The 12777-nt window shown below is 44.7% G+C and overlaps 1 protein-coding gene across 1 annotated transcript in view; it reads right to left on the reverse strand.

Moving 5' to 3' along the window:
* The window catches only part of iqgap1 (IQ motif containing GTPase activating protein 1), a 120403-nt gene that overhangs the window by 61496 nt on the left and 46130 nt on the right, over positions 1-12777 (reverse strand). Inside the window, exons 7-13 of the mRNA XM_072552867.1 lie at positions 7925-8038; positions 6526-6704; positions 5809-5899; positions 3131-3294; positions 2648-2735; positions 1455-1618; positions 196-356 (exon numbers count right to left, since the gene is read on the reverse strand). Coding sequence (XP_072408968.1) covers positions 196-356; positions 1455-1618; positions 2648-2735; positions 3131-3294; positions 5809-5899; positions 6526-6704; positions 7925-8038 — 961 coding nt within the window. The remainder of the gene's footprint in view (positions 1-195; positions 357-1454; positions 1619-2647; positions 2736-3130; positions 3295-5808; positions 5900-6525; positions 6705-7924; positions 8039-12777) is intronic.

A 12777-nucleotide genomic window follows, 5' to 3' on the forward strand; every position in this document is an offset into this window, starting at 1 on the left:
TACTGGCCTCTGTGCAGTTATTTCAATAATGCTCTGTGAAACATTTTGGAATGGTCACAATGTTACAGGTACCACATAATTCCAACTTGTTGTTGTCGTTAACAGGAGGTTTAACCCACAATTCCGATGACTCTATTTGGCCCGGTCTCTCCCTCACTGGCTTCCTAAAGCCTGGTCTCTAGGCTGTGCTCTTACCTCTGAGCGTTGCCATCGTCTACGTTAGTGAGTCCTGTCACTGGGTTCTGGATCTGTCTCCACACCCCATTCACATCCCCAGCCTCCAGAGCACGATTGATCAGTGCCACAGAAGACAGCATCTCCACAGCAACAGCCAGCTCAGCATGTGTTAAGTTGCCCTGTTCCCAGATACATGTAAACATTTAATGTTGGTTACTTTCATGCAATGAAAATGTAAGTAACACTTGCAGCATGCAATAATGACTAACCAATTAAATAAAGTACCCATGAAACATTCTGCTCATCAACTTTGCAAAACCTATCACAGCGCCATGTGCACTGTCCCCTATCACTGACACTACCCACCTATTTAATCCCTGTGATGAGGTTCAGAGGAAAAATTCCTTGACCTGGAGGGGATATTGAACAAAGCTAATTTTGTTTGTAAAAGCAGATAATTAAATGACAATGTGGTAAAAGGGAGAGCAATATGAAGGTGGGAGGCAGTGGTAATGCATCTGGACTAATGGTCCAGAGGCTCAGGCTAATGTTCTGGGGACATGTGTTCGAATCCCACCTGGGCAGGTGATGAAACATTAAGTTACAGAAATATGAAATCAAAACTTAGTGTAACGGCGACCATGTAACCACAGTCGAATGTTGAGAAAAAACATCAAGAATCTGCCTCTTCACCTGGTCTGACCTACACACCTGGCTCACTCCAATGTGGTTGACTCTGGGCAACGAGGGACGGGCAATAAATACCTGGCCAGTGATGCTGAAAATGTTTAATATCATTAGAAAAAAATGTGAGGACGTCTCAGAAAATATTGACGCTTGGAGTTTAAAATTCCAGGAATGATGCTTCTGATATTAATGGTGCTTTCAATATTAATGCAGCGAATAAACAAAACGTATTTATCAAGGACAGGGAAGACATGAATGTTTTAGCAACCCAGCCTTCAGGGTGTGGGTTTCCTCTGGGTGCTCCAGTTTCCTCCCACAGTCTAAAGATGTAAAGGTTAGGGTGGATTGGCCATGCTAAATTGCCCATAATGTCCAGGGATGTGCAGGCTAGGTGGATTGGCTGTGGGGAATGCAGGGTTACAGGGATAGGGTAGGGGGTGGGTCTGGGTGGATCTCTTCAGAAGGTTGGTGTGGATTCAATGGGCTGAATGGCCTGCTTCCACAGTGTAGGGTTTCTATGATTCAAAAAAACTGTCTTGAATCAGACCCTGGCTATGGAGCTCTGGCCTTGCTAGTTCACAATGACCAACCTGGTGGCTCTGCTGTTGCAGGGTGGACAGCTCCTGCTGGTACAGCTCAGCTGCAAATGGGAGCACCTCTGGTAACTGGGCATCGCGATTCATCAGCTCTGTCACCGTATCCTCTGCTACTCCTTTACGAATCGCTGCATTGATTCGAGATACAGCCTCCAGCACTGAAACAAGAGATTCAATTAAATTCCGTTCTAAATTAGTAAGGGGATCAAGGGTTAGTGGGAGAAGGCAGGGGAATGGGGCTGAGAAACACATCAAATGGGGAGCACACTCTATGGACGGAAGGTACTCATTCTGCTCCCATACCTTACGGGTTAATGGATCCTAAATTATGGTCATTTCAGGGTCTACAATATCCCAAAGTATAGAAATTAATGTCAAAGTTGCTGTTGTAAATGGAAGAAATTCCAATTTCAGGCACAGCCTATCTCCATCAAACAGTCCCAGGACAGGGACAGCATACAGTTAAAGACAGAGTAAAGCTACCTCTGCATTATCCTCCAAACACTTGCAGAGGAAATTGACACTGCTCGTATGTTGGATCAGATGGTCAACTGACGCTCAACTACTTGATTTTGATTTTATAAAACAGTTTGAAGAAAGGCAGTAAACTCTCCTTGTGTTCTGCTCGACCTACTTCCCTCAGACATCAGAAATAATTAAACATTGTTTTGAGGAGCTCACTGATCATAAAATGACTATTGCACTGAAACGCTTTTAGATTTGTTGAGAAAGATCTGTAATTTTTAAATATATATTTCTTTCATGTGGGTGATTCCCTGTTAATAATACTAAGGGTGTACATCCTACAGTCCAAAGATGTGCAGGTCAGGTGAATTGGCCATGCTAAATTGCCCATAGTGTTAGGTAAGGGGTAAATGTAGGGGTATGGGTGGGTTGCGCTTCGGCGGGGCGGTGTGGACTTGTTGGGCCGAAGGGCCTGTTTCCACACTGTAAGTAATCTAATCAATATGATGGACTGCGGTAGCTCACCATCACCTTCGAAAGGGCAATTAGGGACAGGCAGGGAATGCTGGTCCTGTCATTAAAAACATAAGTCGCTGATAAGGTCCAGGATTAGAGAGTGTGACTGAACTATAAATGCTTTCCTCTAGTTTATTTTCTCCTTGACTGAACCCACACCCAGGCTCCAAACCTAATCAGAGAACAAAGACGTGGTGACTACTCACTTTTCCTGAATCGACGACCGTCTTGATTGGCTTGGTCAACTCCGACCTGTAACTCCTCCTTGGTCAGAGGGTCCTTTGAGCCCTGCTCCTGTTCAGCAGAATGTGATGGGGAGTTAAGGGAGAATAGAGATTAGAAACATGGAGCAACTTATTGGCAGGTCTTTGATATATTTGAAAGCAGTATCAATCCCAATGTCCTGTCTCTCTAAACACTGTAGCAATCCCAGTAACAGTGCATCGTCCTCTTGGTCACCCTGAGTGTTATTATACTGAGTGATATTTTATCATGCCTGGCCTGTGAAGGGTCTGACTCCCCCTGTTCTTACCCCAATGTCCTGAAAATTTTTCTCCTTCAAGTTAACATCCAATTCCTTTTTCAAAGTTACTATGAAAAATGATTTCACTAGCTTTTCAAGTGAGATATTTCAGATTGTAATAACACCTCACTTTCCCACTCTGTTGTTTTTGCCAGATATTTGTTACCTGGGCTTTCAGCTGTTTGTCAGAGGACAGCTGCTTGAGGTACCAATCACGGTTGTCCAACTCCACATCTCGCAGGCCCAAGGCTGGTGACTTCAGGGCGTTGTAGAGAGCTGTTCCATCTTGTTGCTCCAGAGCTCCATCTACGTTCTTCAGGCCATTCTGTACTGAAATCACAATAGGACAATGGGCCAAAGGGCACATTACCCCCTGGATGGGAAAGCTCTACATAGCTCTTCAAACCAAACCAAACATTGGTAGATTTAAATGAATGAAAATAAACTCAATACAGTTACTAGGAGGAACTACCTTTACTTAAAGGGTGAGAAACCAGATGCAATTATCCTCCAGCCCAACTCTCTTGATGAAACATGATGCTTCTATCTGTCCAGCATTGCCCCATTTCCCCAGAGTCTCTCGGGATTTCAGGCTCCCGTTGTGAGCAGTTCTGGGAGAAGCATCATGGGATGTGAATAAAAAACCTTTATTAAATTTTCTTTCAAGTGGTCCATTGGGATTCCAATTGACTTTCGGAAGGTGGGGCATCCAGAGGGTGGCCATGTTGAACAACCATTGGTGGGAGAGAGGGACTGGAGGAGTGGGAGGTGATGTGGTGTTACTTATAGGAAGATGACTGATGACCGTTGTCGACCATCGTTAGAATTAACTGCACTTGGAAGAGCCACCATGAGTCTGTCAACAATTATCACTCTTTGAAATGATCAAAGGCTTGTGTTGCCTCCTGATGGTGCACCGAATGGCGACAGGAGGGCGGAGTTGGTCAGCAACAAATCTTTGCTACCACCAGTGTTGAACAGTAATAGAGGCACAGATCTCGATGCAGTGTGAGGGACAGTTTCCTAAAACAATGCATTGGTGTTCAACCAGGGATCGGGCTGTTTTGGATGTAATGAGGCAAGTTTAATAAAGGATTTCTGAGTAAAAGATCCCTCATGAAATAGTCACCATAACATTATTGGGTGGGATGGTCGCACAGTAGGGTTGCACGGTGGCTCAGTGGTTAGCACTGTTGCCTCACAGCACCAGGGTCCCAGGTTCGATTCCAGTATCGGGCGACTGTCTGTGTGGAGTTTGCACATTCTCCCCGTGTATATGTGAGTTTCCTCTGGGTGTTCCGGTTCCCCCCACAATCACAAAGATGTGCAAGTCAGGTGAATTGGCCATGCTAAATTGCCCATGGTGTTAGGTGCATTAGTCAGAGGGAAATGGGTCTGGGTGGGTTACTCTTTGGAAGGTAGGTGTGGTCTGGTTGGTCCAAAGGGCCTGTTTCCATGCTGTAGGGAATCTAATCTAATCTAATTTAGCATTTAGAATGTAGCTTCAGAGTGAGAAACCTGGGTTGGTAATAATTGTGCTAAGCTTAAATAAGGGTAATTATAAAGGAATGAGGGTTATGTTGGCTGGAGTGGAGTGGGAAAGGAGTTTAGTTAAAAAGATAATTGCAGACCAAAGCAGACATTTAACAAAACAGATCATAACTCACACAAAGATATATCCCAATGGATTCTAGGAAGGGAGCAAACTGACCATGGTTAACCAGGGAAATTAAAGATATTAATCCAATTGAACGTGGAATAATAGTGTGTCAAGGCTCAATAGTAAGCAGAGGATTAGGCAAGTTATAAAGTCTGACTAAAAGATGACAAAAACCTAATAAAGGCAGCAAATAAACTGGTTATAAACTTCCAAGTAATATTAAAACATGAAAGAAAAATAGCAATTGCTGGAGAAACTCAGCAGGTCTGGCAGCATCTGTGGGAAGAAAGCAAAGTTAGTGTTTTGAAATCAATGAGTCTTCATGAGAACTCAGTTGTGTGTGGATGGCACAACAAACCCGAGAGGCAGTGTGTTTATATTAACACCTAGGGAAACCTGATCAGACACTGATGGCTGGGCGTCCCTTCCAGGAAAATGTGTCCAGCAACAGACTGGGTGGCTGTTGATGCAGGAAACAGAAGACTGACATCTATAAAGCACGTTTCACTTTTAACCTTAACGTACTTTACAGCTAATAATGTATAGCTTTAGTAAAGTAGGAAACGCCACAGCCAGCTCCCACACACAACAGTGCAATTATGACCTGAGAGTTGGTCGTGGTGTGACGTTGGGTTGAAGAATAATTACTGGAGAACTCTTCTGCTTGTCTTCAAAACACTGACCGCAGGATCTTTAACACTCACCTGAGAAGGGTCTCAGTTTGAAGTCACATCTGAACGATGGTATCTCTGACAGTGCAGGACTCCCTCAAAGGGTCACTAGAGTGTCAGCCTAGATTTGTGTGCTTAAATGTGGGGAGTGGGATTTGAACCTAGAATCTTGTGATTTGGGATGATTGTGCTCCCCACTGAGCCATGACCGACATTCATGCAGGGAGATTCAAGTAGCTTTTGTCGAAGCTGGCAGGATGTGTATTAAGTTTGGGGAGGAGTAACAAAAAGAGGTAAATCAATTGGACAGCTTCTGCTTTGCTGTCCGCTTCCTCAAAAGATGCCAACTCTGTTATTCATCAATGGGAGAATCCAAGCTGTGAGTGCATTGCAGCCCACTATGAGTCTCCTGCATACAGCAGCCAGGAGTCACCGTCTTCATTGACTTAGCACAACTGCCACTTTACCCAAGACCTCACATTGTGAATAAGTTGAGAGATTTCACAAACTTACAGTTGACTTTATTTACATTTCCCTGGATCTCAGCTTGTGTGAGGAGCTCTTCATAAACATCTCTCTCTTCCTGAGGGCTCCCAGGCACGTCCTTAAAAAAATAGAATCACAGGAGACATTTCAGTTCCCTGTTCCTTTCCGGGTTTCTGCCACCCCCTCTGCCACCTGTCTACAAAAAGCCATTCGTTCAACATGGGCCAGGCCCAGGATTCTTCATGTTCCAACACAGTCATCCTGGTTCTGGGGTGCACTCCTGACTCTCAGGGAAGGATATCTACTATCCCTCTGCAGTTACAGCCACAGCAATATTGTTGATTCTTAACCAGCATGTGAAAAGGTGTGGCCTGACACCGAGGGAACACTGAGGCCTTGGACTGAAATGGTTCAAAGTGGCAGCTCAGCACCACCTTCTCCAGGGTGTTTGAGGACTGGCAATCAATTCCGCTCTTGCCAGCAACACTCACGTTCCAAGCATGAATAACAAAAACAGGAAGGTTCAGGTAATGTGAAGAGAGGCGGAGGTAAGTGTAAGAGAATCCTCCAGCATCTGCTTCAGCTCCTCTTACTGAACTGCACGATGCTGATTAATAGGGAAGAAGGTAAGTCAGCCAATCTCCCACACACTGCACAATCCCACACCAATCCCACATAAACACATACTGTCCACTGCCTCCTTTTACAGAGACACCCTCTACCCCTTTACTTGTTGATGCCCACCTTATTCCGGGCGTTTGCCACTTTCTCGTGCTTGGCAGCACTCAGGGTGTTCTGATACTGCACACTTTGTGTTGAGTCCAAGTTGACTAGCATAGCATTGGGGTTCTGCATTGTTGCCAGGGTCTCTGCTGGAATGCCCTTCTCAATGGCATCATTGATGGCAATGACAGCTGCGTGCACTGTGGGAAAGGGCAGAAAACCTTAATTAGCAGAATGTCAGCTTTTAAAAGCATAGTCGGAGTTTTGTCTTCCATAAATCCATCCTTTCCCTCATTCACTGACTATCTCAATTTTAAAACTTTCATTTAAATTCCTCCCTGGTCACATTCCCTCACTATGTCCGGAACCTCCTACAGGACCACAACCCACCAAGATATTGGTGCTCTACTCTCTTGAGCATCCCTGATTTGCATTGTTTCGCTAGTGGTGGCTGTGCCTTCAGCTGCCTGAGCTCCAAGCTCTGGAATTCCCTTCTTTAACCTCCCCACCTTCCTCTCTCTCTCCCTCTCTCTCCACTTCCTTCAACATGCTCCTAAAAACCTCACAGTTGGACTGTATTGATCAGCTGTTCTTACATTTTGTCATATGGCTTGGTGTCAGATTTGTTTGACGTATGTATCTGTGGAACACCTCAGGACCTTTTGTTATTGTTGAAGGTGCTCCACCTCACACAGTACAATTCCACAGACAATGACCTTTTGATGTGTGGTTTTCAGCTCACACCCATGAGTTTGGGTTCAAGGCTAAGGAGAAGACAGGGTCAAGTACTGTCTTCAGGTTTGGTCTTCTTTATGACACTATTTATTACATATTAAAACTAAAGAGTACAATACCTGCTATTCAGAGATACGCCAGGCACCAACCTGTTACTTTACTCAAAGACTTTCCCACAAACTACCATGAAGGACAATGGGTCTATTCCCCAAGATTCTCTGGACATGTGATTAACATTCATGTGATGAGACTTCAGGCTGCTACCCAGCTCTCCATGTGTTCTCTCTCTCTCCTTTCTCATTTCTGCCCACACTGTTTTATTTATATGCATTGAGGAGCAGCTCAGTGACATCATCACAAGGGTATTGCAGGGTACTTGAGGTCTGGCTCAGCCAACTTCCCCCAAAAGGGGCCACTTGTTGTGGGAGAACCTGGACATTGAGAGTGTCACAGTTCACATCAATCCCGTCCTTGGCCATCATCGAAACACACCTCACCCAGTGCAAGGTAAAGCTTTGCCATTTGGAACAAAAACCAATTTTGACCTTCTCCCTCTCCCCCCAGTGGTGTGTCTGTTATTTGTTGACCTGCTGTCCCAACTGGGATTGAGAAATATGGTCAGGACAACAGACTGAAAATATAACAGGACGCCAACTCTCAGGATCCAAAGCTCAACATCACTTACAGGCAGCTTCATCCACTGATAGCTCATTGGCCAAAATGCCCCCGATCTTACTGAACGCAGGCATCTGAATCCCATATTTTTCCAGTTCTGTCTTCATGTTGTTAATCTCCTCCTCTGAAACCGAAAAGAGAAAAGCAGGAGTTAGGCACTGAGTCTGACAGTGTCCTTACCCTGGAACCCACTTATTCATCCCAGTGCCCACCCCCAGCTCTGTCCTCCCTGCCATCTTGCCCCTTTCTTGGACCCACTCGCCCATCCCTCACTCTCCTGCCAACTCTTCGTTTAAATGAACTAAAAGGAAGGAAGTAGGAGAGGGACCAGCTGGAGGTCATTGTACACATTGGTACCAACGACATAGGAAGGGAAAAGGATTAGATTCTGAAGGGAGAATACAGAGAGTTAGTCAGGAATTTAAAAAGGAGATCATTGAGAGTAGTAATATCGAGATTACTCCTGGTGCTATTGGCGAGTGAGGGTAGGAATAGGAGGACAGAGCAGATGAATGCAAAGCTGAGGAGCTGGTGTATTCGAGAAGGATTCACATTTTTGGATCATTGGAATCTCTTCTGGGGTAGAAGTGACCTGTACAAGAAGGACGGGTTGCACCTGAATTGGAAGGGGATTAATGGACTGGCAGGGAGATTGACTAGAGCTGCTTGGGAGGATTTAAAATACTGGGGGATGGAGTGGGGGGCGGTGGGACCCAGGGAGATACTGAGAAAAGAAATCAATCTGAGACTGGTATTGTTGACATAAAAAGCGAGTCAAACAGTCAGGAACAAAGCAGAGAACAGGTAGAACTGATAAATTAACTGCAATTATTTCAATGCAAGGGACCTAACAGGGAAAGCAGATGAACTCAGGGCATGGTTAGGAACATGGGACTGGGATATCACAGCAATTACAGAATCATGGCTCAGAGATGGGCAGGACTGGCAGCTTAATATTCCAGGATACAAATGCTACAGAAAGAACAGAAAGGGAGGCAAGAGAGGAGGGGGAGTAGCGTTTTTGATAAGGGATAGCAATACAGCTATGCTGAGGGAGGATATTCCCAGGAATACATCCAGCGAAGTTATTTGGGTGGAACTGAGAAATAAGTTCCTTGTTGGGATTGTATTATAGACCCCCTAATAGTCAGAGGGAAATTGAGAGCTTTGGGGCCAGTGACCATAATTCTACTAGTATTAAAATAGTGATGGAAAAGGATAGACCAGATATAACAGTTGAAGTTCTAAATTGGAGGAAGGCTAATTTTGATGGTATTCGGTAAGAACTTTTTAAAGCTGATTGGGCCCAGATGTTCGCAGGTAAAGGGATGGCAGAAAATGGGAAGCCTTCAAAAATGGGATAACAAGAGTCCAGAGACAATATATTCCTGTCAGGGTGAAAGGAAAGGCTGGTAGGTGTAGGGGATGCTGGATGACGACAGAAATTGAGGGTTTGATTTAGAAAAAGAAGGAAGCATATGTCAGGTATAGACAGGATAGATCGACTGAATCCTTAGAAGAGTATAAAGGGAGTAGGAGCATATTGAAGGAGGGAATCAGGAGGGCAAAAAGGGGAAGTGAGATAGCTTTGGCAAATACAGTTAAGGAGAATCCAAAGGGTTTTTACAAATACATTAAGGACAAAAGGGTAACTAGGGAGAGAATAGGGCCTCTCAAAGGTCAGCAAGGCGGCCTTTGTGTGGAGCCACAGGAGACGGGGGAGATACTAAACGAGTATTTTGTATCAGTGTTTACTGTGGAGAAGGATATGGAAGATATAGACTGTAGGGAAATAGATGGTGACACTTGAAAAGTGTCCATATTACAGAGGAAGAGGTGTTGAATGTCTTGAAACGCATAAAAGTGGATAAATCCCCAGGACCTGATCAGGTGTACCCGAGAACTCTGTGGGAAACTAGAGAAGTGATTGCTGGGCCTCTTGCTGAGATATTTGTATCATCGATAGTCACAGATGAGGTGCCGGAAGACTGGAGGTTGGCAAATGTGGTGCCACTGTTTAAGAAGGGTGGTAAGGACAAACCAGGGAACTGTAGACCGGTGAGCCTGACCTCGGTGGTGGGCAAGTTGTTGGAGGGAATGCTGAGGGACAGGATGTACATGTATTTGGAAAGGCAAGGACTGATTAGGGACAGTCAACATGAGAAACGAGAAAGTTACCTCAGATTACAACGGGATCTTGACCAGATGGATCAATGGGCTGAGAAGTGGCAGATGGAGTTTAATTTAGATAAATGCGAGGTGTTGCATTTTGGGAAAGCAAATCTTAGCAGGACTTATATACTTAATGGTTAAGGTCCTAGGGAGTGTTGCTGAACAAAGAGATCTTGAAATGCAGATTCATAGCTCCTTGAAAGTAGAGTCACAGATAGATAGGATAGTGAAGAAGGCGTTTGGTATGCTTTCCTTTATTGGTCAGAGTATTGAGTACAGGAGTTGGGAGGTCATGTTGTGGCTGTACAGGACATTGGTTAGGCCACTTTTGGAATACTGCATGCGATTCTGGTCTCCTTCCTATTGGAAGGAGGTTGAAGGATGTTGTGAAACTTGAACAGGTTCAGAAAAGATTTACAATGATGTTGCCAGTGTTGGAGGATCTGAGCTATAGGGAGAGGTTGAATAGGCTGGGGCTGTTTTCCCTGGAGTGTCGGAGGCTGAGGACTAACCTCAGAGGTTTATGAAATCATGAGGGACAAGGATAAGATAAATAGACAAGGTTTTTTTCTCTGGGGTGGGGGAGTCCAGAACTAGAGGGCAAAGGTTTAGGGTGAGAGGGGAAAGATATAAAAGAGACCTAAGGGGCAACTTTTTCACGCAGAGTGTGGTACGTGTATGGAATGAGCTGCCAGAGGAGGTGGTGGAGGCTGGTACAATTGCAACATTTAAAAGGCATCTGAATGGGTATATGAATAGGAAGGGTTTGGCGGGATATGGGCCAAGTGCTGGCAGGTGGGACTAGATTAGATTAGGATGTCTGGTCAGCATGGACATTTTGGACTGAAAGGTCTGATTTCCGTGCTGTACACCTCTATGACCCTGAGTGGAGTTTCTGGGGATTCACGGAAATACTGCCTTGTCATTGGAGCAGATACGTGACGAGAGTGGGCCGAAAAGAAAATGCGCTCATGGTTTTGTCCTCTAAAGGGCTTTCCTTCTCCCAGAGAAATTTATGATTGGAAAATCACTCATTCCCTAAAATCTCTTATTTTCCTCTTCCCTGGACTTGGCTGTTTGGAATATTCCCAGCTCCCTGAATAACAGCACCTCCTTTAAAGAGCAGGAGCAAAAATCGGGACATTGCATAGTTGGCAGAAGGGTCATGCTTGACAAACAAACAGGCTTGTTCATTTACAATTTAATAGATTTACATAAAATTAGTTTCCAGGAAGCCCCAAGTTCCTGCAATGTTATTTGTTGTGTTTGGCTTTGTAGAAACAATTCTGTACACGACTTTGACAATAGAATTGATTGGCTCTGGTACAAGATTTGAGAGCACTCTTGGACTTGGTGTTTGGTAACTGCTATCTGCGTTTTGCACCTTTGCTGCCAAATGATTAGCCAGACTTGATTAAAGTCTGTGCACTGGAAACAACTGTTAAGATAGCAGTTCTGTTAACTGCCCCAGCAGACTGCTGTTGCTCAGAAAATCAGATTATCTATTTCCTACCTCCTCATGTGTAGACGCCGACACTTGCTGAGTTATATTGCATAAGATGTAGGAACAGAAACAGACCATTCAGCCCATCAAGTCTGCTATACAATTCAATGAGATTATAGCTGATCTGATAATCCCCAACTAGACTTTTCATGCCTTTTCCCCCACAAGTCTTAATTCCCTTCCTGATTAAAAACCTCAGCCTTGAATATAGTTAACAACACAGCCTCAACAGCTGTGGTCAAAATTCCTGAAATTCATTACCTTCTGAGAGAAGAAATTCCTCATCTCTGTCTTCAATCTCCTTACTCTGAGATGATGTCCTCTCGTCCTAGACTCTCCCAGAAAAGGGAAACAAACTGTCCACACTGACTGTCAAGTCCCTTAAGAATCCTCAATGCTTCAATAAGGTCATCTCTTATTCTTCAAAACTCCAATGAGTACAGGCTCAATTTACTCAACCTCTTCTTATAAGACAGTCCCTCAACACCCAGGATCAACCTTGTCAACCTTCCCTGTCTCTAATGCCAATGCAAGTTTGCCGAAATAAGGGGCCTAAAGGTGTTCCCAGTATTTTAGCTGTGGCATAACTAGTGCCTTGTATCGTTTTAGGGAAACGCTAGTTGCTTTTATATTCCACTCCCTTGTAGTAAAGGTTAACTTTTCATTTGGCTTCCCTATTGCCAGCTGGACTTGAGCATGAGCATTTTGTGATTCACAAATGAGGAGCCCCCAGTCCCTCAGGTATAGCTTCCTCCATGTGAATAATATTCTGCTCCTTTACATGTGCTGTTCTGCGTTTGGGTTACTCTCCTAAATAGTCTCCTGTGGGTCTGGACAGTGTGTACGGAGGACAGGGAGACTTCTAGGACTCAGTCAGATGCCATCCTCCTCCCAACCCCAAATATGGATTGTCTGTACTTTCCAAAGAAACACTCACTGTAATTGGGAATGGAAACCCGAGCTGAATTTCCTCTTCTTGGTACAGAAGCTGTCAGCAATTATGGCAGCCAACAGGCGGGGTCAGGACAGAAGCCCGGCAACTCAATCTTACTGCCCAGTAGATGAGATCAGTTCCCTTCTACATTGCTCCCCAGCTGTCTGGAACTACTGCAGTTTCAGCAGAGAGAGAGAGAGAGAGAGAGAGAGAAAGAGAGAGGGGAGAGAGAAAGAGGGAGAGAGACAGAGAG

The sequence above is a fragment of the Chiloscyllium punctatum genome, chromosome 33 (genome assembly GCF_047496795.1).
Source record: "Chiloscyllium punctatum isolate Juve2018m chromosome 33, sChiPun1.3, whole genome shotgun sequence".
Classification (NCBI taxonomy): Eukaryota; Metazoa; Chordata; class Chondrichthyes; order Orectolobiformes; family Hemiscylliidae; genus Chiloscyllium; species Chiloscyllium punctatum.